The sequence below is a fragment of the Fukomys damarensis genome, unplaced genomic scaffold (genome assembly GCF_012274545.1).
Source record: "Fukomys damarensis isolate Sample0158 unplaced genomic scaffold, DMR_v1.0_HiC HiC_scaffold_37, whole genome shotgun sequence".
Lineage (NCBI taxonomy): Eukaryota > Metazoa > Chordata > Mammalia > Rodentia > Bathyergidae > Fukomys > Fukomys damarensis.
In genome coordinates, this window is record NW_022900949.1 from 6,416,802 (window position 1) to 6,442,354 (window position 25,553).

Consider the following 25,553-nt stretch of genomic DNA (forward strand, 5'->3'; position numbering starts at 1 on the left):
TGGTGACAGTGTCCAGCAAGAGACAGCTGTTGGTTGGACGCACTTGTACCACAGCCCGCCCACCGGTCTCCGTTACTGGGGTGGAACCCAGGGCTCACATGTGCTGGGCGAGGATTCCACCAGCCTTTTTCATTGTAGCTTGAGACAGGGTCTCACTGAGTTGCCCACGCTGGCCTCAGCCCTCCCTCAGAGTAGCTAGGATGACAGGCCTGGTCTCTAACAACCCATTCTCACCGTGACTAGGATTCTGCCCTCATGGCCCGGTGACCTCTTACACTGCCACTTTGGGAGTTAGGGTTCCAGCATGTGAATTTTTGGGGGTTGCAGTCAAACCACAGCTTCTACAAGCTGAGCCAACTGCCGGCGGGGCCTGACCCACCCCAGCCCTTTGGAGTAGCTGGCTGGCCTGGCGGGCTTGGCAGCAAGCAACCCTTCCCCAGCTCAGTGTCCTCATATGTGTGGCGTGCGTGCGTGTGTGTGTGTGTGTGTGTGTGTGTGTGTGTGGCATGTGTGTGCGCGTGTTAGGAGCCCAGTGACTCTGGCTCCTGCATGTGGTAGGAGATTGAAGGGCTTGCTGTGAGTGGCCACAGTGACACACCCACCGGATGGGCCCTGAGCATCTACTCAGAGACTGCGGCCTGGGCGGCGCCTCCTGCTGGTCATTGCTTTGCAGCTGTCAGCTCCTTCCGGGAAGCTCACTGTGGCCATGGCCTCCTGACCACAGCTTTTTTTCCTAGCCCCAGTGGTCTTGTGGCGTCCCTGAGCTAGAGGCAGGAAGGGCCAGGGAGGTGCGTCCGCAGAGACACCACCACCCAGTCCAGGCCCTTCCTTTCTCTAGCTAGATCCACTGCCCTGTACTTTCTCTGTCACTAAGATGTAAGTCATGGGGAGGCAGCAGCATGTCACAGCCCCCCAGATTTGAAAATGTCCCTTCCTGTGTCTTCATGACATTGAGGTAGATTAAAAGATCCCCTCTCTTGAGGCCAGGGATGTAGCTCAGTGGCACTGCATCTGCCTCACAAGTGCAAGGTCCCGAGTTTGATCCCCGGTACTGAAAAAAAAGATCCCTGCTCTACCCCCACCTTTTTCTGTGGTGCTGGGAGTCAAACCCAGGGCCTGTTACATGCTAGGCAAGTGCTGTACCCCTCAGCTCCAGGCCCAGACTTTTTTTCTTTTTACTTTTTGGCAGGAGAGTAAGCCCCCAGCTTATGAACGTTTGAGTTGTGGACTTTGATAGATACAGATGGACCTCACATTACAAACATTTGTAGATGTGAACAAATCACAGAAGTAGCTCACATGTCTGCCAGTTAAAATAGTTTATTTACAGTGTCTCTGTGTGTATGTTTGGTTTTTTAATGTTTTATGTTATATATTTGTGTCAAAGGTGAAGTTGGACTTACAAAGAAATCCATCTTACAGACTTCTTGAACTCATTCGTAAGTCAGGGACTTACTGTACTAAAGATAAAATTCAGGGCCTTTCCACTGGAAGGCTGAGGCAGGAGGATTCCAAGCCAAAGCCTAATGTGAGCAACTTGTAGCTTAGTGTGAAGAACTGGGGTGCAATTCCCAGTACGACCCCCCCGCAACTTGACAAATTGGCCATCATTAGACTTAAGAATTTCTCTTCATCACAAGATTCTACCATGGGTGAGAAGAGGTGAGTCACCAAAAATAGGGAGTTGCAACTACATGTCTCCAATAAAAAGCAGAAACCTGGGCACTTCACAGAAGTGGGCCTGTGCAGGCCCAGACAGCACAGGGAGAGGTGCTGTGCCGGGAGAACCAGGGAAATGGAGGTGAGAGCCAAAAGGGGCCACTGTGAGTCCACCAGGACCACAGCCCCAAGCCCAAGCTGCGGGCCACTCACCGCTGCCTCTGTGTGTGCCCTGTGCAGTTAACAGCCAGCTTTGCCCTGGAAGTGTGTGCCCGTCCAGCAGATGGCGCTGTGGGTGACAGCTCAGCTCTGTGGCCAGCCCTGGTCCCTGACCTCTGGGAATGTGAGGGAGGGACAAAAGGAAGAGTCCTCCGCATGCCCAGCAGGAGGTGTGACTGGCAGGTATGATGATGAGCAGGAGGACACTGCAGGACCCTACCCCCACTCCCGTACCGGGATCGAACTCAGGACCTTAGTGAGCTACGCTCCGGCCCTGCAGGATCCTCCTTCTAAAAACTTTTAAAAGGGCTGGGGAGGTAGCTCAGTGGTTTCGCTGCCTGCCTCGCGAGCACAAGGTCCTGAGTTCAATCCCTGGTACCCCCCAAAACTAAAAATAAAAAAAATACTTTAGTTATTTTAAGTATACATTTGTGATGCATAATAAGTATGTTAATTGTGGGAAGTCGGCACATCCATCTACCACATCTCCATCCTTTTTTTTTTTTTTTTTTGGTACTGGGAATCGAGTGGATCCTTTTTACTTTTCCCCTTCTCCCTTCTGTCTGCCCCTGTCCCCAGAAACCTTTCTCTGTTCCACAAAATCGACCTGTTTCCTAGCCATCCTTTATTTTGCATTTAAAAAAAATTTTTTTTTTTTTGGTTCTGGAGATTGAACTCGGAACCTTGTGCTTGCGAGGCAGGTGGCGGCAACACTGAGCTAAATCCCCAGCGCTATTTTGCTTTTTATTTTGTTGTTGTTGTTGTTGTTGTTGTTTTTTGGTACCGGGGATTGAACTTGAGTCCTTGCGCTTGCAAGGCAGGCCACCGAACCACTGAGCTAAATCCCTGGCCCCACTATTTTGCTTTTTTAATCCTTTATTCTTTGGCTTTCCCATGTAAGGGAGCCTGTGCACTCTTACCCTTCAGAGTCTGGCTCATGGCTCCGGGATTCTCTAGAGTTGCATTCAGGAACAGGTGATGCTAATCTCCAGGTCAAGGTCTGCGCCCCACCCCCTTCTGTGTGGTCTAGGGTCTTTCCATGTGTGCCCCCCACCGAGCCTGGCCTGCAGCTCAGGGACGGTAAGGTCAGACGTGCTCAGAGCCCAGCCTGAGGCCCATGGAGCCACTTCCCAGCCCCCACCATGGTGCTGGCCCAGCCAGGGCTCCAGCAGGGTCAAGGCCTGCGTCCCCAACGGGCAACCCCTCTGTGACCTGCTCTGCTGTGTGGCTTAGAGCCAGTGTGCACAGTCTGTGTTCCCAGGGCCCTGAGCTCCAAGCAAAGGGATGAGTTGACTGATGGCCCCACACGCTTGCTGGGTACCCTCAGCCTCTTGCAGATCGAGCGTCTCAGAAGTAGATGGTGTCCCATTGGGGCCCAGAGGTTTCTTTGGAGCAGGATCTTGTCATGGGGTTGGCACTGCTGTGGGGAGCAGGCATTCCTGGGGGCCAGGACAGCATCCGGGATGTGGTGGGCGGAAGGGCGGGGAGGCATATGCGAAGCATGGATACAAGTAGAGCTGTGATTTCAGGGTCACGCCCAGGGTGTGCTTGCTGACCTGCCTACCTTTTAAAATTTACTTTGGGTTTTTTTGTTTTGTTTTGTTTTTGGTACTGGGGATTGAACTTTGGCCCTTGCTCTTGCAAGGAAGGTGGTACCACTGAGCTAAATCCCTAGCCCATTACTTCGGTTTTTTGAGACACATTATATAGTCAAGGCTGGCCTCCGCCTTGAACTTGACATCCTCCTGCCTCAGCCTCCTGAGTGCTAGGGTTACAGGTGCGGGTCACTGTGTCCATCTGCAGGTGTCTGCTTCAGTGAAGGGGAGGCTCTCCTGTGTGGCCTGGATTGTTTGGCTGTCAGTTTGAGTTTGCATGACTCAGGATAAAGAGCTTCAGGTGTGAAAGAAGCCGTCAACCACTGACTGACACAGGATTTGGAAGTCTGTGACAGCGCTGCTGTCTTTTCCACTGCTTTGGAGCCCTCAGTAGCCTGAGAGAGGGACATGGGGGAGATAGGTCCACAGGAGCCTCAGCCGTGTCCACCTGCTGTGTCTCAGGGCAGAGTGACTGCAGGTCCTCCGTGCGGGCAGCCCCGGCCGGGCGCCAGATTGTAGAAAGTGTTTTGGGAGGTCGCGTGGGCTTGGAGCTGTCACCGAGCAGAGGCTGGGTGTGTCCCGAGTTGGACAGCAGATGTGTGCACCTCACATGGGGCAGAGCCAGGGCAAGTTGTGTTTCCAGGAGTTTCTCTGTGGTAAAACAAAGTTTGGTTTTCCATGAGCTCTCTGGGTCTCTTGGATTTGTGGGAAGGGATCATGAGCTGGGGATGCTGATTCCCCAGTGCAGGTTTTCTTCAGACCCTGCCCTTTGGGGAATTTATAGGAGGCTGAGAGGAGGAAGGAGTGGAGGAGATTTCTTCAGTGTAGCATATCTGTGTATTTTGGTCCTATCCATCCATCCATCTATAATCTACCTACCTATACATCACCTGTCTGCCTGTTTATCTATCGTCTACCTCCTCACCTCTCTATCTGCACCTGCCTTTCTGGGAGGCAAGGCCTCACTATCTTGCCCAGACTGACTTCTAATTCCTGGCCTCAAGCGATCCTCCTGTCTCAGCCTTCTGAGTTCCTGGGACCTCAGGCCTGCACCACCATGCCAGTTTTTTTCAGGATCGGCTGAAGCACTGGTCACTGGTCCCTGCCCTGTGGAGATTTCTGGTCCTTTGCTCTCTGATTTTCCAGGAAAATGAAATGATTTAGTTTGGGCTTTTAAGTTAAAATTGTTTTCAATTAAGGGAATTTAAAATGTTCCCACATTCCTCCTGTTCTTTTTTAGTACCGGAGATTGAACTCAGGTCCTGGCGCTTGCGAAGCAGTGGCCAGAACCACTGAGCTAAATCCCCAGCCCACCTCCTGTTCTTTGAAGAGGCACAAAGAGGTTTATTAGGCAGAACTTCAAAGGTGCACTTCCAGGAGACAAAAAGAATTAATATTGATGTGTACATGTATCAGTGCTGAGTTTCATCATTTCATCCTGCAAGTAGGTACCAATAAAGCAAAAATAAAACAAAATTATACAGCAAGAGTGTGGGCCAGAGAGAAAGAGAGGCAGACAGACAAACGTACTGCTTACACTCCTGTAGAATTTGTTTAGAGCCAGAAGCACTGAGGAAAGTTTAGGGACAGGTGATCCATTACAAAAGATGAAAGGCAGAGGAAACAATGCACCAGATGTATGAAGTGTGCAGCCTGAGAGGTGCTTTGAAAAGCAGCAAGGAATGTCAGGAGGGTGTTCAGCAGGAGGCCTGGAGGGTGAGGGACGAGGGTTCTTTTCTCATCCTGCGCAAGGGCAGCAGCACTTCGCGTCGGTGTCTGGTGGGATTAAGGTGATTTTAGTTTCTGTATTGTTTGTGTTTTCCAAATGTGATCCATGTGTGTGCATTAAAGATTTATTTCTTATTTCTTATTTCTTATTATTATTTTGGTACCGGATTTCGAACTCGGGACCTTGTGCTTACAAAGCAGGCGGCAGCACAACTGAGCTAAACCCCCGGCCCATGCATTAAAGATTTATTAAGGCTACGTCTTAGTCTCTTATGGCTGCAGTCACAGGTTGCCTTAGACTGGGTGGCTTGTAAACAACAAATCCATTTCTCAGCCGGGAGGCTTTGAAGTCCACGATCAAGGTACCTGCCGATTCTGTGATGGTAAGGGCTGTTTCCCTGCAGATGGCACCTTTTCTGTTGTGTCTTCACGTGCTGGAAGGAGACAGGGTCTCTCTAAAGGCACTAATCTGCTTGCAGGTGGTGCACACTTGTAATGTCAGCACCCTGGGAAGCTGAGGCAGGAGGAATGCAAATTAGAGCCCACTCTGGGTAATTTATTGACTTAACATGACCCTGTCTCAAAATTAAAATTAGAGGGCTGGTGATGTAGCTTAGTGTGAAGGCCGGGAGTTCCATCCCCAGTAGCTCTAAAAAAAGGAAATTACAAGAAGAAACTAATCCCTGTTCATGAGGGCCCTGCCTCCTATTGCCATCTCATTGGCAAATAGGTGTTAGACGTAGGAACGGGGAGGGGAAGGTACAGGCAGCCCAGCAGTGACCAGCCATGCAGCTCTACCTAAACTGAGAATCTGAAAGTGAATCTTATTTTTTCTGGTACCAAGGATCAAACTCAGGACTTTGAGCTTGTGAGGCAGGCGCGATGCAACTGAGCTAAATCCCTGGCCAAAGTGAACCTTTTTCTAGGAAATATTTACACTGTCTATCAGTGGCTGGCTGGGGCTGTTCAGTAAGTGGTACCTCACTTTCTCAGCCTGAGGGCGGCCTTGGATTCACCCCCCACCCCAGAATCAGTGTGTGGCCCTATTTATTGGTATCCTCAGATGTCTTAGCTGATTTTTGGATATGTAGGGGCAGTAGTTCATAGTTCTGAAGGACCCAAGGTTTAGTGGTGTCACTGCCTGCCTTGAAAGTGCATGGATCCGAGTTCGATCCCTGTACCCCCCCCCAAAAAAAACAACCCAGATAGTTCTGGGTATCAGTTTTTACTATGCAACATTAGTTATGAAACTTCAGACATTTGAGTATCACTCTTAAATTATTTTAAATACCATGGAGCTAATATATGTATGATACTTTCCTCTAAGTCAGCATACTTCTACATTATTTTTTGGTGTGCTGGGAATCAGACCATCAAATCCAGGGCCCTGCACATGCTGAGGACGTGCTAAAGCTGGGTGTGGTGACGCATGCCTGTCATTCAGCACTTGGGAAGCTGAGGCAGAATTGCCATGAGTTCAAGACCAGCCTGAACTACTTAGAAAAACCCAGTCTCAAAAAAAAAAAAAAAAAGGACCGGGGATTTAGCTCAGTGGTTCCGCCACCTGCCTTGCAAGCCCAAGGACCCGAGTTTGATCCCCAGTACCAAAAAACAAGAAAAGCAAACAAATAAATAAACACAGTAAGAACGTGTTCTACCATTAAGCTACACCCCAAACCCTGAACCCGCCCCCCTTCAGCACTTAGAATTAAACCCAGGGCTTTTGCACTGAGCTACATCCAATTTCTTTTTTTTTTTTTTTTTTAAGAGTAGGAAGAAATTATTGAAAGATAGCTTCTGTTTAAGGGAGGGGCCAGAAAAAGGGTTGCTCTACCAAGTTCTTTTATTTCTATGTGCATATAAATTTGATTTTATTATTATTTGTTTTAATCCTGAGACAGGGTTTTGCTGTTGCTAAGTTGCCTGAGCTGGGCTTGAACTTGTGATCCTTTTGCCTAAGCCTCCCAGAGTGCCAGGATTGCAGGTATGTGCCACCATCCCTGGCTTGCGTTTACTTTTTATTTATTTTTGTTTTTTTGAGACAGGGTCTCACTATGCAGTCCAAACTGGCCTTGAACTTGTGTTAGTCCTGCCTCAGCCTCCCAAGTGCTGGGATTATAGGTGTGTATCACCACGCCCTGCTTAAATTCATTTTTTAAAATTTAAATTCATTTGTTTTATTTTTCTAAATTCACTTGTTTTAAAGAAAAGTTGTTTTCACCATGTTCATTGGGACGCCAGTGTCACTTACTGTGAATATTTGCTCCAGCTAAGTTTGTGGCGTTCTAGTCAGTGCTGCCTGTCCCCTTGGTCTTGCCTCCTTTCTTCCTTTTTTTTTTGGTACCGGGGATTGAACTCAGAACCTTGAGCTTGGGAGGCAGGTGGTGGAACCACTGAGCTAAATACCTGGCCCTCTTTTTTTTGGACAAGGTCTCACACTAGCCAGGGCTGGCCTCAAACTCTAGGTGATCCCTCCTGTTTCAGCTTCCTGAGTGTTGGGATTACAGGGTTTGCCCTTCTCTTTTGCCAGATGGAAAGATTAGCGAGTGTGGAGCCAGGTGAAGGGGTGTTAGCACCCCTGAGCCGCTCTCTGGGTTGGGGAGGGAAGCTGGCCAGGGAGGCTGACGCGCCTGTGGGCAGGAGCCCCCGGGCCTGTCCATGTGCCACTCCTTTCAGGGTGGCAGCTGAGGTGGTTTTGTGTGCCCTGGGTACCTTACCTTCTGTGGAGGAATCACGGAAGGGCTTGGGGGCAGGGCTGGGGACTGGCTGTCCTCCTGCCTGCCCTGCCCCTGCCTGCTGTGGCCGAGCCCCTGCACTGACCGGCGCTTCTTCCCAGCAGGAGGTCGCTGTCCACAGCTCCTGTGAAGATGTCCACTCCAGACCCACCCCTGGGCGGAACTCCTCGGCCTGGCCCTTCCCCGGGCCCCGGCCCCTCGCCTGGAGCCATGCTAGGCCCTAGCCCTGGCCCCTCGCCGGGCTCTGCCCACAGCATGATGGGGCCTAGCCCGGGGCCTCCCTCGGCGGGACACCCCATCTCCACCCAGGGCCCTGGAGGGTACCCTCAGGACAACATGCACCAGATGCACAAGGTAGGGACCAGAGCGGCCTGGCTTGGCTGTAGTGCCCCTCGGGCCGCTGCTGTGAACCGAAGGCTCGGGCGAGATCCCATCTTGAGCATGAGGGCGAGCGGTCATCCCTCCCTGTGTCCCCCGCTCCCCATCTTCTGTATGGGGGTTCGGGAGCGGTGCTCTGAAGTTTTCTTTCATCCCAGAAGAAAATACTCACGCCCCAGCCAGGAGCCCCCGCCTCGTCAGGGAACACGTGCCCAGGCCCATGCCGACGCTCAGCAAAGATCAGGGCCACCTCTGCCGCCTCAGCGGTGCGCGTTCCCTCTCCTCACGTCTCCGCTCTGCCTCGGCGCCTGTAGGAGAGGAGACAGTGCTTTCTCTCGGCACCCTAGGAGCCTAAAGATGCGATGCCATCTGCTGCTCCTCCCTGCCAGGCTGTTTGCACCTCATGCCCCCTGCCATCCACCCTGCGGCCCCCAGGTCTCAGGGTACTATCCCATTTTATTCGAGGAAGCAGGGCCTCTGCACACCCAGCCTTCCCTCCCTCCTGGCTATCCTTGGAGCCCATCTGTGCTGTGGCCTGCGTCCAAGGCCTTCCCTTCTTCCTGCCTGCCCATATCCTAGGCCAGTGATGGCGAGCCTTTTAGAGCAGAGGACCTAAACTACCACCCCAACCCCACTTCTTTATTGAGAAGTGCCAACACTGCAATAAACCTGAATCCTGAGGGTTTAGTTTAGAAAAAACAACTTATGAACTTTTTTTTTTTTTTTTGTTGTTATGGGGATTGAACTCGACACCTTGTGCTTGAGAGGCAGGCAGCAGAACCACTGGGCTAAATCCCTGGCCCTACATGGACATCTTGTCTTAAAAAGAAACACGACGTATACAATAGGTTCACCATCACTGTCCTAGACTTATCTTTTTATTTTATTTTTTTAAGGTACCAGGGATTTTACTCAGGACCTTAGGCTTGCTAGGCAGGCGAGATGCCACTGAGCTAAATCCTCCATCCTAGATTTCCTTTTTTTTTTTTTTTTTTTTTTTAAGGTCCCAGGGATTTTACTCAGGGCCTTAGGCTTGCTAGGCAGGCGAGATGCCACTGAGCTAAATCCCCCATCCTAGATTTCCTTTTTTTTTTTTTTTTTTCTTGGTACTGAGGATTGAATTTGGAACCTTGCACTTCTGAAACAGGTGGTGGAACCACTGAGCTAAATCTCCGGCCCCTGGATTTTCTTTTTTTGAGGCCGGTCCCACTATGTAGTTCAGGCCGGCCTCAAACTCATGATGATCCTCTTGCCTCAGCCTTCCCAGTGCCCATATCCGAGATAGGTGTGCTACCCGAGGCTTAGCAGGGGCTAAGCCTGCAGAAGGGCTGGACAGGGCCCCTTCAGCAGCCACTCCCCTGGGGGATGCTCTCCCTTGGCCATCACCAGCGCTTACCCAAGTTGGGAGATGCAGGGATGGGGATCTTACTGCTGTCGCACCCTCCTGGGCAGACCTATCTGCCTGTTCCGGTGTGTAGTCTCCAAGGCAGAGGCTCCTTGGTCCTCAGATCCCTGGTCTGTCTCCTTGTCACTGTGCAGGGAGCCGGTGTCCAGGCGGAGGCGGCTGTGACCTCGAGCTGCTCCAGGTTTCTTTTCCTTGAGGGACTCTGCCCGCCCTTCCCCGTTCCCTCCTCAAGCTGCCCTTACCTCCAAAGCATCACGGTGCCCCTCCTTGGGTATATGTGGATCTGCCTGACATCCAAGCAGGCGTCCTGACTTAGAGCTGGGCCCCAAGGTCCTGTTGGTGTCCAGGAGATGCTGGGCAGCCGGGGCGGATGCTGGTGACGATGCCGTTCTCCTGCCCATCTGCTGACACCGCTGTCGTTCCCCCTGCAGCCCATGGAGTCCATGCACGAGAAGGGCATGTCGGAGGACCCGCGCTACAACCAGATGAAGGGCATGGGGATGCGCTCGGGCGGCCACGCAGGCATGGGGCCCCCGCCCAGCCCCATGGACCAGCACTCCCAGGGTAAGGCTCTGTTCTTTCCTGTCCTGCCCCGGTCACACACCGGGGTCCTCGCCTGGTGACCTGGTCCTCTGTGCGGACTCTGGGAGATTGGGGTGGCTGGGCGGGGCCGGTGCGCTGCTCTGGCCCTCTGGTGTTAGAGCCGCCTGCAGAGGCGCACGGTGGGACCGAGGGTGCTCGGGGCTGCCCCAGAGCCTGTGGGAGGTGCAGATTCTTGGGAGCCTTGGGGTTCCGTCCTAACCAGCCCTGCAGTGGCTGCTGTGCCTGAGGCGACTGTGAAGCAGAGTAGCAGATGACCCGAGGAACGGAGATGGGGACTGGGCCTGGCTGACCTGAGGACGTGCGCCCCCGCCCTGCAGGAGGGCCGCCCCACAGAGCCCATGTCCCAGCCTCTGCGCCGTCCTGAAGTGCAGGCCACCGAGAGCCTGCGACTTGGGGCTCACCTGGCTGCTTACTGTCCCGGGCAGTGTAGACGTAGCAGAACAGGTTACTGTCTCTGCCTTCGAGACCCCGGCTGTGACGTGGGCCCGGCCTCTCCCTGCAGGTTACCCCTCACCACTGGGTGGCTCCGAGCACGCCTCCAGTCCCGTTCCAGCCAGTGGCCCATCTTCGGGCCCGCAGATGTCGTCTGGGCCAGGAGGAGCCCCGTTGGATGGCACTGACCCCCAGGCCTTGGGGCAGCAGAGCCGGGGCCCCACCCCGTTCAACCAGAACCAGCTGCACCAGCTGCGTGCACAGATCATGGCCTACAAGATGCTGGCCAGGGGACAGCCCCTGCCTGAACACCTGCAGATGGCCGTGCAGGGAAAGCGGCCGATGCCTGGGATGCAGCAGCAGATGCCCACACTACCTCCGCCCTCTGTGTCTGCCACAGGGCCTGGGCCTGGTCCTGGGCCTGGGCCTGGCCCGGGACCAGCCCCTCCAAATTACAGCAGGCCTCATGGTAAGGCCCAGTGTCCCTGGTGCCCGGGGTGGGGGGTGGCTGAGTGAATTGGCCAGAGTGTGGCTGGCAGTGGCTGGCAATCCTGGGTGACCACCAGACACTTCCTGCCCCTCAGGCAGGCCCTGCAGCTGTTGCCATTCAAGCCCCTTCTCCAGTTGCCCCTCACCCCTCACCAGGGGCTGATGAGCGTGTGTCCCCTAAGCAGGTGGTGTGGGGCTGGTGCAGGTGTGAACTCAGCTCCCTTCTTAACTCTCCTCTGTCTTGACCTGGCTATAGGTATGGGAGGGCCCAACATGCCTCCCCCAGGACCCTCAGGTGTGCCCCCCGGGATGCCCGGCCAGCCCCCTGGAGGGCCTCCCAAGCCCTGGCCTGAAGGTAAGTCCCACCTCCCTCAGTGACAAGTGTGTGGCCTGCTCCCCATCATGACCCTGACCTGTGTGGGCCCTGAAACAGGATCGTCAGCGGGCCGGGTCGCTTCACCCAGCGGAAGCCCACGAAGCCGCCTTCTCTGGGTGTCAGTGTCACCTGCCAGTTCCAAAGCCTGTTCCCTGGCTCCTATCCTCGTTCCGTGGGTTGAGGTTGTCTCTGGCTGTTCTGGGAACCAGTGACAGGCAGAGAAGGGCAGTGAACAGGGCCACCGCATGGAGAGGTGCAGCAGCTGCCGCAGACGGCTCCTTGGCTGTGCTGCCCGCCCCTTTCCTTTGTGAGACGTCCCTTTCGGGGTGGACAGCCCGGTTCCCTTTGCCACTCCTGAGCTGTGTGCTTGGGCTCCAGGAAGTGGGCAGCACGGCCTTGTTCCTGTGCACTCGTGGTCTGAGGCGTAGGGATTGGCTCTGAAGAGCAGTCACTAAGCTTGGGTTCACTGGGCCTGGAAGACAGTGGCCCCGCTTCAGCTGTGGGGTGCAGTCACGGACCCCAGGGACCCTGGTGCTGCGCACAGGACTGAGCCCTGTTTAGCATTTGTACCTGTAATAAAGTACATGGTGTCGGTCACAGAGCTCAGCAGGTTCTAATAAAGTAGACACAGCTGCACACCAGACGGAGGATGGCAGGGATGTGCACTGTCCTAAGCACCTCCCCACCTTTGCTGGCCATGTGAGCTGACACTGCCTGTAGGCTGAGGTGGAGTGAGGTGAACACAGGGCTACTCTGAATGGCGTGTGATTTATGGACGTGCTTTCTTTTTTATTTGTTTGTTTTTTTGAGACAGGGTCTCACTATGTGGTTGAGACTGACCTGGAACTCACTATGCAGCCCAGGCTGGTCTCGAACTCACAGCGATCCTCCTGCCTCAGCCTCCCAAGTGCTGAGATGACAGGCATGCGCCACGAAATGGATAGATTGGCCAGGTGTGGCTTGTGCCTGTGATCCCACCACCAGGGAGATCGAGTCAGGAGGATTGCTGTGAGTTTGAGGCCAGCCTGAGCTACACAGTCTCAAGAAACCAACAGATAAACAAAAACGGGCAAATAGTTGGTCATGTATTTTCTGACCGGGTGTAATGGGGACAGCAGAGGCAGGAAAATGCCAGCCTGGAATTCTCAGCACAAAAGAATGGGGCCCTGGGCTGCTGGGTCTGACAGGGAAGGCTGGAGCCGGGCCTCTGCTGGGACAGGGCAGCCTCGGGGGAGGTGGGGCTCAGGCTCTGCGTTTCTGCCCAGAGCTGACCAAGCTCAGCGTGGCCCTCCCGCCCACCTCTCCCCAGGCCCCATGGTGAATGCTGCCGCTCCCACAAGCACCCCTCAGAAGCTGATCCCCCCACAGCCAACCGGCCGCCCTTCACCCGCGCCCCCCGCCGTCCCACCTGCCGCCTCGCCTGTGATGCCACCCCAGACGCAGTCCCCAGGGCAGCCAGCCCAGCCTGCGCCCTTGGTGCCGCTGCACCAGAAGCAGAGCCGCGTCACCCCCATTCAGAAGCCCCGCGGCCTGGACCCCGTGGAGATCCTGCAGGAGCGCGAGTACAGGTGAGGCCGCTTCCCTCTCTCACTGTGTAGTCTAGGCAGCCTTGAACTTTATTTACCTCCGGTCACCCTCCAAGTACTGGATTGGTTACGGGCCTGTGCCACCTTGTTTGGCTCCACACTGATATTTAACCCCTCTTTGCAATTTTACATCACATTCTGTGTTTACATCACATTCATTCTATGAGTTAAAATTATCCCTAGCGTCCCACTATCTGTCCAAATACGTCCTCTGCTCACTCCCATCAGTGCTCTTTCCGCGTGAATCCTGGCTTCCTGTTCTTGGTTGAGTTAAACTCACCTGAGCAGCTGGGCCTTTGCACAGATGGTGCCTGGTTCCTGGCCAGTCACACCTCATTGCTGGGGTTATTGCCCATGGGAGCACTTCCTCAAGGCATTTGCCTCTCCAAAATTACTGTCAGTATTTACTTTCCTGTCCCGCTTGGCCTCCATCGTAAGGATGGTACGAGTGCCATAAAACTAACAAGCATTCTTGTTGGTCCCATTCACTGCAGAATGGTCCTTGGTGCACAGTAGGTGCTCAGTTCCTAAGTGGGAGACTGCGGTTTTACCGTAGACCAACCCTGAGAGGTTGCTCCAGGGTCTCTTCAGTTCCCAGCTGAATAGAGGCCCACAGCCCCACATGTCCCCTCTCCGTGCTGGGGCCGGGCCAGGAACCAGTCCGCTGCCCCGGGCTGTTCACCCTGCTGCCGCGTGGCCCTTGGGTCTTGTTGGCTGTGGTCCCTGTGGCAGGTCCTGAGGAGCCCTCCATGGGTGCCCCGTGGTCCACTGGCATCTTCTCGGAGGGTCTCTGCCTACCTGCAGAGATGGACTGTTGAGAAGCTGTGGCCCTAGGTGGGACCGGGGGCATGCGCGCCTCTTACTGCCTGTCTCTCCTGTCTCGCCCAGGCTACAGGCTCGCATCGCACACCGCATTCAGGAACTTGAAAACCTCCCCGGCTCCCTGGCCGGGGATCTGCGAACCAAAGCGACCATTGAGCTCAAGGCCCTCCGGCTGCTGAACTTCCAACGGCAGGTGGGTGTGAGGTCTGGCAGTCCTGGCGGGGTCTCCGGTTCTAGGCGCCGCCTGCAGGGCCCTTATCCAAGGCTAAGGTGGCCGTGTCTGTCCACCCGCCTTAGCCCCCTGCCTGGCCCTCTGCGTGCTGTGCGTGTGGCTGACGCAGGAGACCTGGCTGGTGTCGCCTAGTGCATTTGCCCGGCCCTTAGAGGCTGTGTGCTGCATCTCTCTGCCGGGGTGTCCAAACCTGGCCTTCTGCTCCGTGCCTGCCCTGACCGTGGGCGTCTCCAGACCACTACCACCCTGTGTGCCATCAGCGTCTCCTGTCTCCCGCAGCTGCGCCAGGAGGTGGTGGTGTGCATGCGCAGGGACACGGCCCTGGAGACGGCCCTCAACGCCAAGGCCTACAAGCGCAGCAAGCGGCAGTCCCTGCGCGAGGCCCGCATCACCGAGAAGCTAGAGAAGCAGCAGAAGATCGAGCAGGAGCGCAAGCGCCGCCAGAAGCACCAGGTCAGTCCCCAGGGCTGCGCTCCCTGCCCTGCCCCTGGCTTCCTGCCCCGTGCTGAGAATACATTGGCAGACAAAGACCACAGGGGCGACCTGGGGCTTAGCCCGGGGCATGTCGGGAAGGTGGAGGACCGGAAGCAGGGACTGAGGGGAAGAGGAGTGGGCTTGGAGGGCATTAGTTGCTGTCTTCGTCGCTGGGACACGGTACCTGCCCTCCGGAGAGGTTGGGGAGAGGCTGGTTTTGGCTCATGGCTCAGAAGTTTCAGGCCTTGCACTATTGGCGGCATGATGAGAGGCCTGGGGGAGGAAAGCAGAGAGGAAGGGAGGAGCCGGGAAGAGGCCTGACCCGCTCTGCACAGAGCCAGGAGCCCCCTGCGTGCGGTCCATCCATCCTCTTCCCAGAACCCTGCCTTGAGCGATGGGGCTCTGGGGCATCCAGGTGTAAACCACGACCCTCCATGGGGACATGAGTGCTCTCTCGGGGGGAGGCTCTGGGGCCCGGCCTTCCTGTGCCACATCTGGGCAGCAGGCACGTGACAGGGAAGCCAGAGGGGACAGGAAGGTGTTGGGCGGATTTGCAGGTCTTTGGGGCCCTTGGGCTTTTGCTCTGCGTGAGCCAAGCACCACGGAGGGTTCTGAATAGCAGGGGCCTGATGCGAATGAGATTCATTCTGCAGGGTCAGTCAGGTAGAGTTTGGAGGTTATGGCGCCCTTTTCATTCCTTTTCTAGGCAGTCTGGTTGGCTTGCTTTCTTTTTCTTTCTTTTTGACTGGCCTAGTTTAAAATGTAGAAAATTACCAACATTCAGTGTTAGCCACTATTAACATTTTGGTGTTTATTGTTCTAGCTTTTTTCTTCCATGCATAGTTTAGTCAAAAGGTAAATGGGTGGGGATTTAGCTCAGTGGTTCTGCCACCTGCCTTGCAAGCACAAGGTCCCAAGTTCAATCCCTGGTACCAAAGAAAACAAGAAAAAGCAACAACAACAAAAAAGGCATCCAGTTATGACAATGCACCCCTGTAATCCAGAGCCCAGGAGGCTAAGGCAGGAAAATCACGAGTTTGAGACCAAATCTCTCCACCCTGGCCAATTCAGTGAGATCCTGTTTTAAAAAATAAAAAAGGGACAGGGATTTGGCGCAGTGGCACCACGCCTGCCTCCCAAATGCAAGGTCCTGAGTTCAATCCCCAGTATCAAAAAAATACAAGGGACGTAGACCTGTGGTGGAGCATTTGCCCCATAAATGCATGGCCTGGCCTTCGATCCCTAGCACCACAGAATAAGCAAACAAAATCAAATACGCTGTTGTCCTGTGTGCTATGCACAGAGCATATTTAAGTTTTATAAAAAGGTTTAAAGACTGTATAACGTTTTTCATTGCGGTACTAGGCATGGGACCGCAGCCTTTGAGCTAGACAAGTACCTGAGCTCAGTTGTCAGCCCCTTTTTGTTTTGAGACATGGTTTTGCCAAATCACTCAGGCGACCTCAAACTTGAAATCTTCCTGCTTCATCCTCCTGAGTAGCTGGGACTATCGGCAAGCACTAGTGCACCCATTCATCTGTTTTTAAGTAATTTTGAAATGTAACGTGGCGATGGTTTGTTTTCTTTTGGTGCTGGAGATTGAACCCAGGGCCGCCTCACTGAGCTCTATCCCCAGCCCTTTTTGTTTTATTTTAACTTTTAAAAATTTGAGGTAGGGCCGGGGATTTAGCTCAGTGTTTCGGTGGCCTGCCTTGCAAGCGCAAGGACCCAAGTTCAATACCCAGTACCACACACACACACACACACACACACACACACACAAAATTTTGAGGCAGTTTTGCTGAGTTATTCAGTTGCTCTGGCTGGGCTTGAATTTTCGATTCTCCTGCCTCAGCTTCCCAGAGTGCCACCATGCCTGGCTGTTTGCAGGCATATGTGGTATTGGGTATCGAACCCAGGACCGAGGTGAGCATGAAACGTGATTTCTCGCCTCTGCACATGTCCCTTCTGTGAAATGTGTCCCGCAGCCAAGAATTCTTGTTGCCTTTTCCTTGTTTGGGGCATGGAACATACTTTGAGCTTTTCTGAATTGGAAATTCTACCCGGGTGGACATTCTCGTACTGCAGGGTGTCAGCGCAGGCTCTGATACTTCCTTGAAATTGATTCCTCGCAGTGCGCTGACTGCTTTGGAGGGCAGGGCGTATTTAAAATGCAGTAAGTACCGTGCCGAGCTGCCCAGCCAGTTGAATCTCCCTGCGTGCTTGTCTTTGTTTCCAGGGGTGCTTCTCACTGCAGAGTGGGCAGCAGGCAGTTCTGTGTTTCTGTGCGGTTCTAGACAGCACCTTGTCACGTAGCTCAGGTGTCTTTGAACCCGTGGTCCTCCCGCCTCGGTCTCCCAAGTGCTGGGATCCCGGGTTTGTGTTTCCACTTGGTCTGCTAGGTCCTGGCCCTGCAGAGAGAGCAGCCCGTGCGACCTCATCACTGGGTGATGCCCCTTGGTTTTGTCGCATCCGGGGTAGCACAGTGGTGGCTTCTGTAGCGTATTCAGCCTTCTCTTCGTGTGTGTCCTTGCAGGAATACCTCAACAGCATTCTTCAGCACGCCAAGGATTTCAAGGAGTACCACAGGTCCGTCACGGGCAAGATCCAGAAGCTGACCAAGGCCGTGGCCACGTACCATGCCAACACGGAGCGGGAGCAGAAGAAGGAGAACGAGCGCATCGAGAAGGAGCGGATGCGAAGGCTCATGGTGGGTGCTGTCCCCCGCCTCCGGGCCCTTCCTGGCGAGGGGCGTCAGGCCTTGCGCCCTGTGGCCTAGGCCATCGCGGGCTGCTCTGTGTCCTCTGAGGCGTGGAGCGGGTGCTCCTGCCCCAGGTTTCCTGAGAGCCGTAGCAGCACCGGCCGCTCTGCCCCGGCAGCAGGTCCATCTGCACAGCTGGTCGCCAGCGTGGCTCCAGCTGTGCAGATGCTGAGCCCTCCCAGTGCCAGGTGTTGGGAAAGCGTGGAGCGGGTGCTCCTGCCCCAGGTTTCCTGAGAGCTGGTCGCCAGCGTGGCTCCAGCTGTGCAGATGCTGAGCCCTCCCAGTGCCAGGTGTTGGGAGCAGGGGAAGTGGAACACAGTCCCCGCCTCACGAGAACACATGGGTGGCGGCATGTGTGGTGGTGCCGAGGGTGACGGGGCAGTGAAGGGCTGGGTGACTGGACGGAGTGCTCGCCTGACCTGTGCAAGCGGGGCCCTCTGTTCTTTGTGCGCTGTGACAGAGAGGCCTGGTAAAGAGCGAGAGTGGGCCCGGGGTGCAGGGCAGCATGAGGAGGATCGGGCAGAGGCCCGCGGGGTGGGGACACGTGGGGCCAGGCAGGAGTCGGGTTAGGGGGCCTTGTTGCCCAGCAGGACCCAGCCTTGACAGTGAGTGTGAGGGCCGCCCTGGGAGGCCTCAGGACCTCGGGGCTTGCGGCAGTGACCTGGCTCAGGCTGGCCAGAGGGAAGAGCTTTGAGGTTTGCAGAGTGTTTTGTGTGCCAAGAGACAGGACTTGTGCTGCCCTTTCTGGGTGCCTCCTGGAGGAGGGCGACCTGGGTGGGGAGCTGATGGCCGTGTGCCACTAGCTGCTGGGCAGGGGGCCTCCAGCAGGGCTGGTGTGGGCCCTGCAGACCAGCGCCGCCCCCATGCTTTCGTAGGCGGAAGATGAAGAGGGTTACCGCAAGCTCATCGACCAGAAGAAGGACAAGCGCCTGGCCTACCTCCTGCAGCAGACGGACGAGTACGTGGCCAACCTCACGGAGCTGGTGCGGCAGCACAAGGCCGCCCAGGTCGCCAAGGAGAAGAAGAAGAAGAAGAAGAGGAAGGTGTGCTGGGCCTGGCTGGGTGCCGCTGCTCACGGGGGACGCCGTGAGGTGTCCGTGGGGTCCAGGGGTGACTGTCTGTCTTCCCTTCCAGAAGGCAGAAAATGCTGAAGGACAGACGCCTGCGATTGGACCCGATGGGGAGGTGAGGCGAGGCTTTCTTGTGGCATCGCTATCTGTCTGTCTCTGTCTGTGGTGCTGGGGATGGAGCCCAGAGCACACCTGTGCTGGGCCAGCGCTGGCCTGAGTCATGCCCCCCAGCCCTTCTCCTTAAAAATCACAAAAAGTCATAGAAAGTAATTATGTGCAAGAATGCAACACACAGGTGTGTCTCCTCCAGACCTTTTCCTTCAGGGGGAGCAGGAGGAATTGAGAGAGGGTCGCCCAGGCCTGGTATGGGCTGGCCTCAAACTTGCAGTCCTCCTGCCTCAGCCTCTTGAGGGCTGGGACTATAGTGTTTGTCCCCAGGTCTGGATGCTTTTGGATCTTTTTCTGTGTATATGCTGCTGCATTTTTATTTAGCCTGTGCTTTGTTGTTGATTCAGACCTGCGGCAGAGGTGTGAGAGCTGTCCAGAAGCACCCTCTGTATGCTTCCCCGAGATATTCTCCCTAAACTCTGGGAGCAGGGTGCACACATTACAGCCCCCCTGCCCCAGGTTTTTGTTTCATTTGTTTTATTTGTTTGGTTTTTGGCTCTCAGTACTGGGGATTGAATCCAAGGCCTTTGTACTGAGCTGTGTCTTCGCCTTTCTGTTTTTTATTTTGAGTCAGGGTTTTGCTAAGTCGCTGAGTTGCCCAGGCTTGTTTGAAACCTAATTCTCCTGCCTCAGCCTCCTAGAGAGCTGGGATTACAGGTGTGCATCACAAGTGTGCTTAGTGACGGACGGCCTCCTTGACCTTCGTCACCTTCAGCGTGTGCTCCCCGAGGCCCGCTTGCTCCCCTCTGCCCAGCACCGGAAAGTCCTGGGCCGCCCCGACCGCAGTCCTCTGACCTTGCATGGCTTTGTCACCGATGCAGTGCCCTGCAGGACCTTGACGTTCTGGCGCACAGTGACCCTCTGGGCAGATCCAGCTCACGTGTCTTAGGAAGACCTGAGAGGTGCCCTTAGGCGTCCTGCCGGGAGCGGGTGCGTGAGTGGGTTACGTCCCTGGCACGCTGACCTCGGTCCCCAGGGTGACTCCTGCAGGGTTAGCGGCATCTCGTGAGTGTATGTGGTCAGCTCTTCACGGGAAATGCACAGGAGGCCGTGAGCGCACTGCGACTGAGTCCTCACTGCTCCCGCCAGGAATCCCTTTGGCCCGTGTCAGTTTTTGCTGTGGTGGCCGCAGAATGGTGACCGGAAGGAAGCTTGCCCTTCGCTGTCTGATGAGCTGCCTTCCTCCTGACAGGAAGCTGTCTCTTCCCTCTCCCAGGCCTGGGGGCTGCGGTCGGCCCAGCTCTGGTGTAAGCTCTGGATCCTTGCCTAGATGAGCGGATTGCAGTCTGTCGTTGGATTTACTGCGATGATTAGTCTTGGCGGCCCCAGCCCTCCTGTGGGTGCCCGTGCGTCCTTTTGCCCTGACCTCTGTCTCGAGACCGAGCACTTCCTTCCCTGCCACTCATTGCAGTCGGCCTCTCAGCCTCTGGGTTCCTCCCACTGCAGAAGGCTGCTTGCTGGAGGGGTGCACGTTGCTGCTGTGCGGTCACCGCTTCTCGGCCCTGGCAGCACGTGGTTCAGGAGCAGATTCCGGTGCACGTCACCACTCACGTGCCCTGAGACCGTGCAGTCACAGTGATGCCTCCAGTCCCCCATGTAGATGGAGCCCAAGGCGTTCTAGTCATGCGCTTGACCGCTGAGCTACATCCCCACCCCACCCTGCCTTTTAAAAACTCTGCATCATGGACTTGCGAAATTGCTAGTGCCCAGGCTGGCCTCAAACTTGCCGTCCTCCTGCCTCAGCCTCCCCCGTGCTGGCATTCCAGGTGTGTGCCGTCATGCTCTAATAGCTCGCTGTTTGTAGGCAGAATCTAACCCTTCACGTGAAATGTGCTCTCTTAGTTTCTTTTCCATTGCTGGGACAAAGTACCGAGCACTTGTAACTTAGATGTTTGTATATGTGCTGCCGAAGCGAGCACAACAGCTTAGATGTTGGTTTTGGTGCACTGTTTCCGAGGAGTCGGTCCGCAGATGGCTGGCAGCAGGGGGCAGCAGTGGTACATTGGGAGCAGAGCCAGGAAGCAGCAGGGAGGAAGCCAGGACGGGAGTGCTCCCGTCCAGGTCACGCCCTAGTGACCCGCTGCCTCTGACCTGGCTGCCCCGGGGAACCCAAGACTGGGGCTGTGGGATCTAGAGCATGGCGCACACTCAGGACACGTGTCGAGGCCCCGCCAACGTCTTCCGCACACCCTCCTGGGATGGCTGCTCAGATCCTTTCGGTGTGGGGATTTTGGACCAAGCTAAGCATAGGCAGGTGGGTGTTCTGGGCCGCTTCCCACATCAAGGGATGTGGTTCTGTTTCATGTTTCGATTTTGTGCCGTTGAGGTGGTAGCGATTCAGCTGCTCCCAGGGGTCGCTGTCACAGACACTGCACGGTGTGGCTCTGAGGCCCCTCGTCTGCCGGGCTTCTCCCCTGCTGGCGGTGTTCGAGTCTGTCCCGCTGCACTGGGTGGTGCACGAGGAGCCTTCTCTTGGCCAGCCTGGGCGGGCCACTCACCATGCCGTCCGGGAGGTGTCCTGTCTTAGGTACTTTTCTTGATGAGAAAAAAAACCCAGCACCCAAGGTTAACGGAGCGGAGGTTTAGTTGGCTCGCGGTTTGTAGGGGTCTCTGTTCATGGTCAGCTGGCTCCTAGGCAGTGTGATGTGGCGGAGGGAATTGCAGAGGAGAAACAGCTCTTGGCAAGCAGAGGGCAGCGAAGTGGCAAAGCAGTAGCCACGACAGCAGCTCCTTTCTGTCCCGCGTGTCCTGTCCAGGCTGCACATCCAGAGGGCGGGAGCACTCGTACCAGGGAGGGCCTTCCCGTCATCCACATGCAGAGCGATGCCAGCCAGACCGCGGACTCTTGGTGACACACACCCTTGGTCTCGGCGTCACACACGAGATCAGCCACCTCTAAAAAGCCCCACCTATGACTGCTTGAGGCTCCAGGGGACAGCTAGACTCAAGCGTAATGTGCCCCACACTCGCTTCCTAGTGAGGCTCCTTCCTGGGTTACAGATGGCCTTGCCGAGAGGCCTTGGGGAGAGCACAGAATCCCTGCTGTCACCGCCCTTCTTTCTGGGGCTGAGGACTGACTGAGGCCTTCTGTGAGCATAGCGTGATCTCTGGCCCTGGTGTACCTTACCTGGCACTAGTCCCGTGACCGGAGGCCCCATCTCCCAATGACGTCCCTGCGGTTAGAGCTTCAAGGCAGGAATGGAGGGGACGTGGCGCATTCGTGACAGGTGCACACCGCTCTCTTCAGGCTGGGCCCGGGAAGACACTGACTGGCAGAGATGATTAACTGGCATTCATTTCAGGTGACTCTATTTGAAATACCACGTCGAGTTGCTTTAGAGGAACTGGCTGTGGTCACCCCAGCACAGAGCCTTTCTCTGGCCACAGGGGACTCGGGGCACAAGTCCTACGGTGCGACAGTGCGAGGCTGGGAGTTGCGCTGAGTCGCGAGTGTGGGGCCCTTCCTGTTAGGGTGCTCCCTGAGGATTTTCCTTGTTCTTGGCTTTGGCTGTTTTCAGTCACCTGGAGGTGTTTGGAAATACAGGCCTGCCGAGCAGAGCAGTTCATGGGAACAGGGTGGGGGTCCTGGCCTCTGCGTCCCTCCCCATCCCAGGTGGTCCTCGGGAGCTCCGAACATGGGCAGACAGTGGTGGCAGCCGTGTCACATGGGGGGGTGGACACCAAGGTTAAGCCAAGAGTGCCATCTTCCCTGGGGACGGAGGACCGGCAAATGAGCACAGAGCTTGCTGCTGAGGAATTTGCTTTGTGCTTTAAATGTAGCACAGGCTGGGGCTGCAGGTCACTGAGCCAACACGTGCTTGGCGTGATTGAGGTCCCGGGTGCCATCCCTGGCGCTGAAGAGAAAGGGGGAAACCCAGAGAGGAAATAGTTCCCTGAGCTGGGACAGAGAAGAATGAGGGCCCTTGGCGAAGTGTGCAAATGCAGTACGAAAGGAGGAGGGGGCGCAGAGGAGCTGCGGGGCAGAGCTGTGCCTGAGCGCCAGCTCCTCCCACGGCGCCTCTAGAAGCACTGCCACGCGGTGCCGCGGAATTGTTTGTGTAGGGAACAATGAGAAGGAAGAGAGCTGTTCTGTGCGGGTGGTTTTTCGTTACCATTTTGATCCTCCGTTGGTTGAATTCACCGACTCCATGCAGGTACCGAGGCTGTCCATGCAGTTAGCTGCTCATTTCCACCCTGGGCACAGAGTCGGGGCCACTTACCTGTTGGCACCGTTTGGCCCACTCATAAGAGGCTCGAGGGGTGCAAACCGTGGCTCCCCGGTCACGCGGGCAACTCTCTTTCAGCCTCTGGACGAGACCAGCCAGATGAGCGACCTCCCTGTGAAGGTGATCCACGTGGAGAGCGGCAAGATCCTCACCGGCACGGACGCCCCCAAGGCCGGGCAGCTGGAGGCCTGGCTGGAGATGAACCCGGGGTGAGTGGGGCCCCTTTCCCGGGGGTGCCTGCTTGCGTTTGGGTCCTGGGCTGGATGGCTAGGGAAGGGCTCCAGCAGGTTCCGAGGAGATGTACATTAAAATGCTAATGGTTTTTCTAGGTATGAAGTGGCGCCCAGGTCTGATAGTGAAGAGAGCGGCTCAGAAGAAGAGGAGGAGGTGAGTGCGATTCTTGGTGTTTCAGGCCCTGAGCGCTCAGTACTGGCATCTCCCCCAGACACAACTGTCACCCTGTGCACCGTGAGCCCTCGCTGGCCGGGCAGGGGCAAACTTGTCCCAGCTGTCACCTCTAGCCACGCTGTTTCTGCTTTGAATTAGCCGGATGAAGTAGTGTAAGCCGCTTCTTGCCGGTGCTGGCCCCGTCTCCGTGCCCGGCGGCCCTAGGCTGTGAATGGTCTGCCTCTTTTGACACTTTCCACTCAGTCGTGCTTTTGTTTTGTTCTTTTTGTTGTTGTTGAGCCAGGCTGGCCTTAAAATCACTATATAGTCCAGACTGGCCCAAACTCATGGCAGTCCTCCTGCCTCAGCCTTCCAGGTGCTGGGATGACCAGCATGCAGCACTGCGTCCTTTGGGAGTTGTGGGGTTTTTTTGGTGCCACGGATCAAGCTTGGGTCCTTGCTCTTTCGAGGCAGGCAGCAGCACCACTGAGCTAAATCCGCAGCCCATGGGAGTTGTGCTTTTTTTTTTTTTTAATGTTTTTATTTCTTCTCAGAGAGACACCCTTCCTGTATTCATCTATTATTATTATTATTATTATTATTATTATTATTATTATTTATTTTGTACTGGGGATTGAACTCGGGACCTTGTGCTTGTGAGGCAAGCAGCAGAACCACTGAGCTAAATCCCCGCCCGAGTTGTGCCTTTTAGTTGGATCTCTAAGTGCTCTGTCTTTAGCCCCTGCTTGGATTGGCCCTGGGTTGCATGTGTCTTTGGGTGGTCCTGCTGCTTATCTGGAGTCTGCCTGGGGCAGCGCAGGGCTGTCTTCCGTCTGCTCTGTGTTGCATGGGTTAGGGTTCCACCCGCCCCTGTCTGTTCCACTGACTGTGGTTCCTGTGGCCCCTAGTGCATTTGGAGGCCCCTGCACTGGTGGTGTTGGACAGTCCAGTGCCACTTTGCTGTCACCAGAACAGTTGTGTGACTGTGAAGTGCAGTCCAGCTGCAGAGGGACTTGTGGAGCTGCTGTCCTGTCCCCCCCTCACCCCGTGTTGGGTGTGTCCGACTCCCCAAAGTCCGTCCTGCCGTTCAGTTGGCTCTGCGCCCCCACAGGGCCGGAGAGCCCCTGCATCGGAGCCGAGCAGCTGCCGTCTATCCTGTTTCTCACCCACCCTGGCTCGGGCTCACCCGCCTGTTGTGTGTCCCCGGGGCTTTGTTACCTGGATTCGCCTTGTTTTGCATCTCCAGCTCCAGACACCGCGTGTCTCCTCTCTGGTGCACTCTGAGGGCTGGGGCTGCTGTTCGCTTCGTGCCTACTCTCAGGAAGCCCAGCTGGCCGTCGCAGGAGTCCCTGTCCCAGCCGGCACGTGGTGGTGTCTGTCAGGGTTGTGGCCTTGTGCCTGGTGTGTGGTGCCTGCCGTGACTCGGATTTGCATCTCCTCCTGAGTGGTGGATGCTGCCTGGCAGCGCGTGTGCCCTACTCCTGTAACCTGTTGGACGGAAATCTACTCAGATCTTTCCCCTTTTTTAAAAACATTCTTTTCCAACATTGGGGATAGAACCCACGGCCCTCTCACTGAGCTACATCCCCAGCCCTTTGTATTTTTTTATTTTGGGGCAGCATCTTGCTAGGTCCCTAACTTGCCCAGATTCTCTTGAACTTGTCCTGTCTCGGCCTCCCAGAGTGCAGGAGTTGTAAGTGTATACTGCCAGAGTCAGCTGTTTTACCTGTTCTTAATCGGGTTGTTGCTGAGCTGGAAATCCTTTATATTTCCTAGATGCACATATTTGATCCAGTGTACAGTTTTCAAATATCTTCTCCTGATGTTTGTTTTCTTTCTTTCCCTTTCTTTCTTTCTTTCTTTCTTTCTTTCTTTCTTTCTTTCTTTCTTTCTTTCTTTCTTTCTTTCTGTCCGTCCTTCCTTCCTTCCTTCCTTCCTTCCTTCCTTTCTTTCTTTCTTTCCTTCCTTCCTTTTCTTTCTCCATCTTTCCTGTCCTTCAGGGTGCAGCCCTGCAGATTGAACTCCCAAGCATTGGGTGAGGGTCCCCTCAGGGCTTCACCCTGGCCCTGGCATTTCGGGTGCACAGCATTCCCTGCTGCACTTTTTAAGTTTGGTACAATCAGATTCTATTCTATTCGTTTCTTTTCCTCTTTTTTCCTGTCATTTCCTCCTTCTCTCTCTCTCTCTCTCTCTCTCTCTCTCTCTCTC

At 55.3% G+C, this 25,553-nt stretch overlaps 1 protein-coding gene and 1 long non-coding RNA gene across 2 annotated transcripts in view; both read left to right on the forward strand.

Annotated features, from left to right (window-relative positions):
* The first annotated feature begins 1,341 nt into the window (after positions 1-1,341).
* On the forward strand, positions 1,342-7,132 carry LOC104869476. The gene is made up of 3 exons (XR_782341.2): positions 1,342-1,662; positions 5,400-5,584; positions 7,103-7,132. It is a non-coding gene; the product is annotated as an uncharacterized LOC104869476 (long non-coding RNA).
* Positions 7,133-7,168: 36 nt separating this feature from the next.
* The window catches only part of Smarca4 (SWI/SNF related, matrix associated, actin dependent regulator of chromatin, subfamily a, member 4), a gene marked incomplete at its 3' end in the record, with an annotated part of 61,023 nt that continues 42,638 nt past the window's right edge, over positions 7,169-25,553 (forward strand). Inside the window, exons 1-13 of the mRNA XM_033759595.1 lie at positions 7,169-7,185; positions 8,038-8,290; positions 10,151-10,283; positions 10,825-11,223; positions 11,500-11,598; positions 12,929-13,187; positions 14,094-14,220; positions 14,539-14,712; positions 17,270-17,443; positions 18,370-18,537; positions 18,629-18,679; positions 23,037-23,167; positions 23,288-23,345. Of these exons, the coding sequence (XP_033615486.1) occupies positions 8,069-8,290; positions 10,151-10,283; positions 10,825-11,223; positions 11,500-11,598; positions 12,929-13,187; positions 14,094-14,220; positions 14,539-14,712; positions 17,270-17,443; positions 18,370-18,537; positions 18,629-18,679; positions 23,037-23,167; positions 23,288-23,345 (1,995 nt within the window). The remainder of the gene's footprint in view (positions 7,186-8,037; positions 8,291-10,150; positions 10,284-10,824; positions 11,224-11,499; positions 11,599-12,928; positions 13,188-14,093; positions 14,221-14,538; positions 14,713-17,269; positions 17,444-18,369; positions 18,538-18,628; positions 18,680-23,036; positions 23,168-23,287; positions 23,346-25,553) is intronic.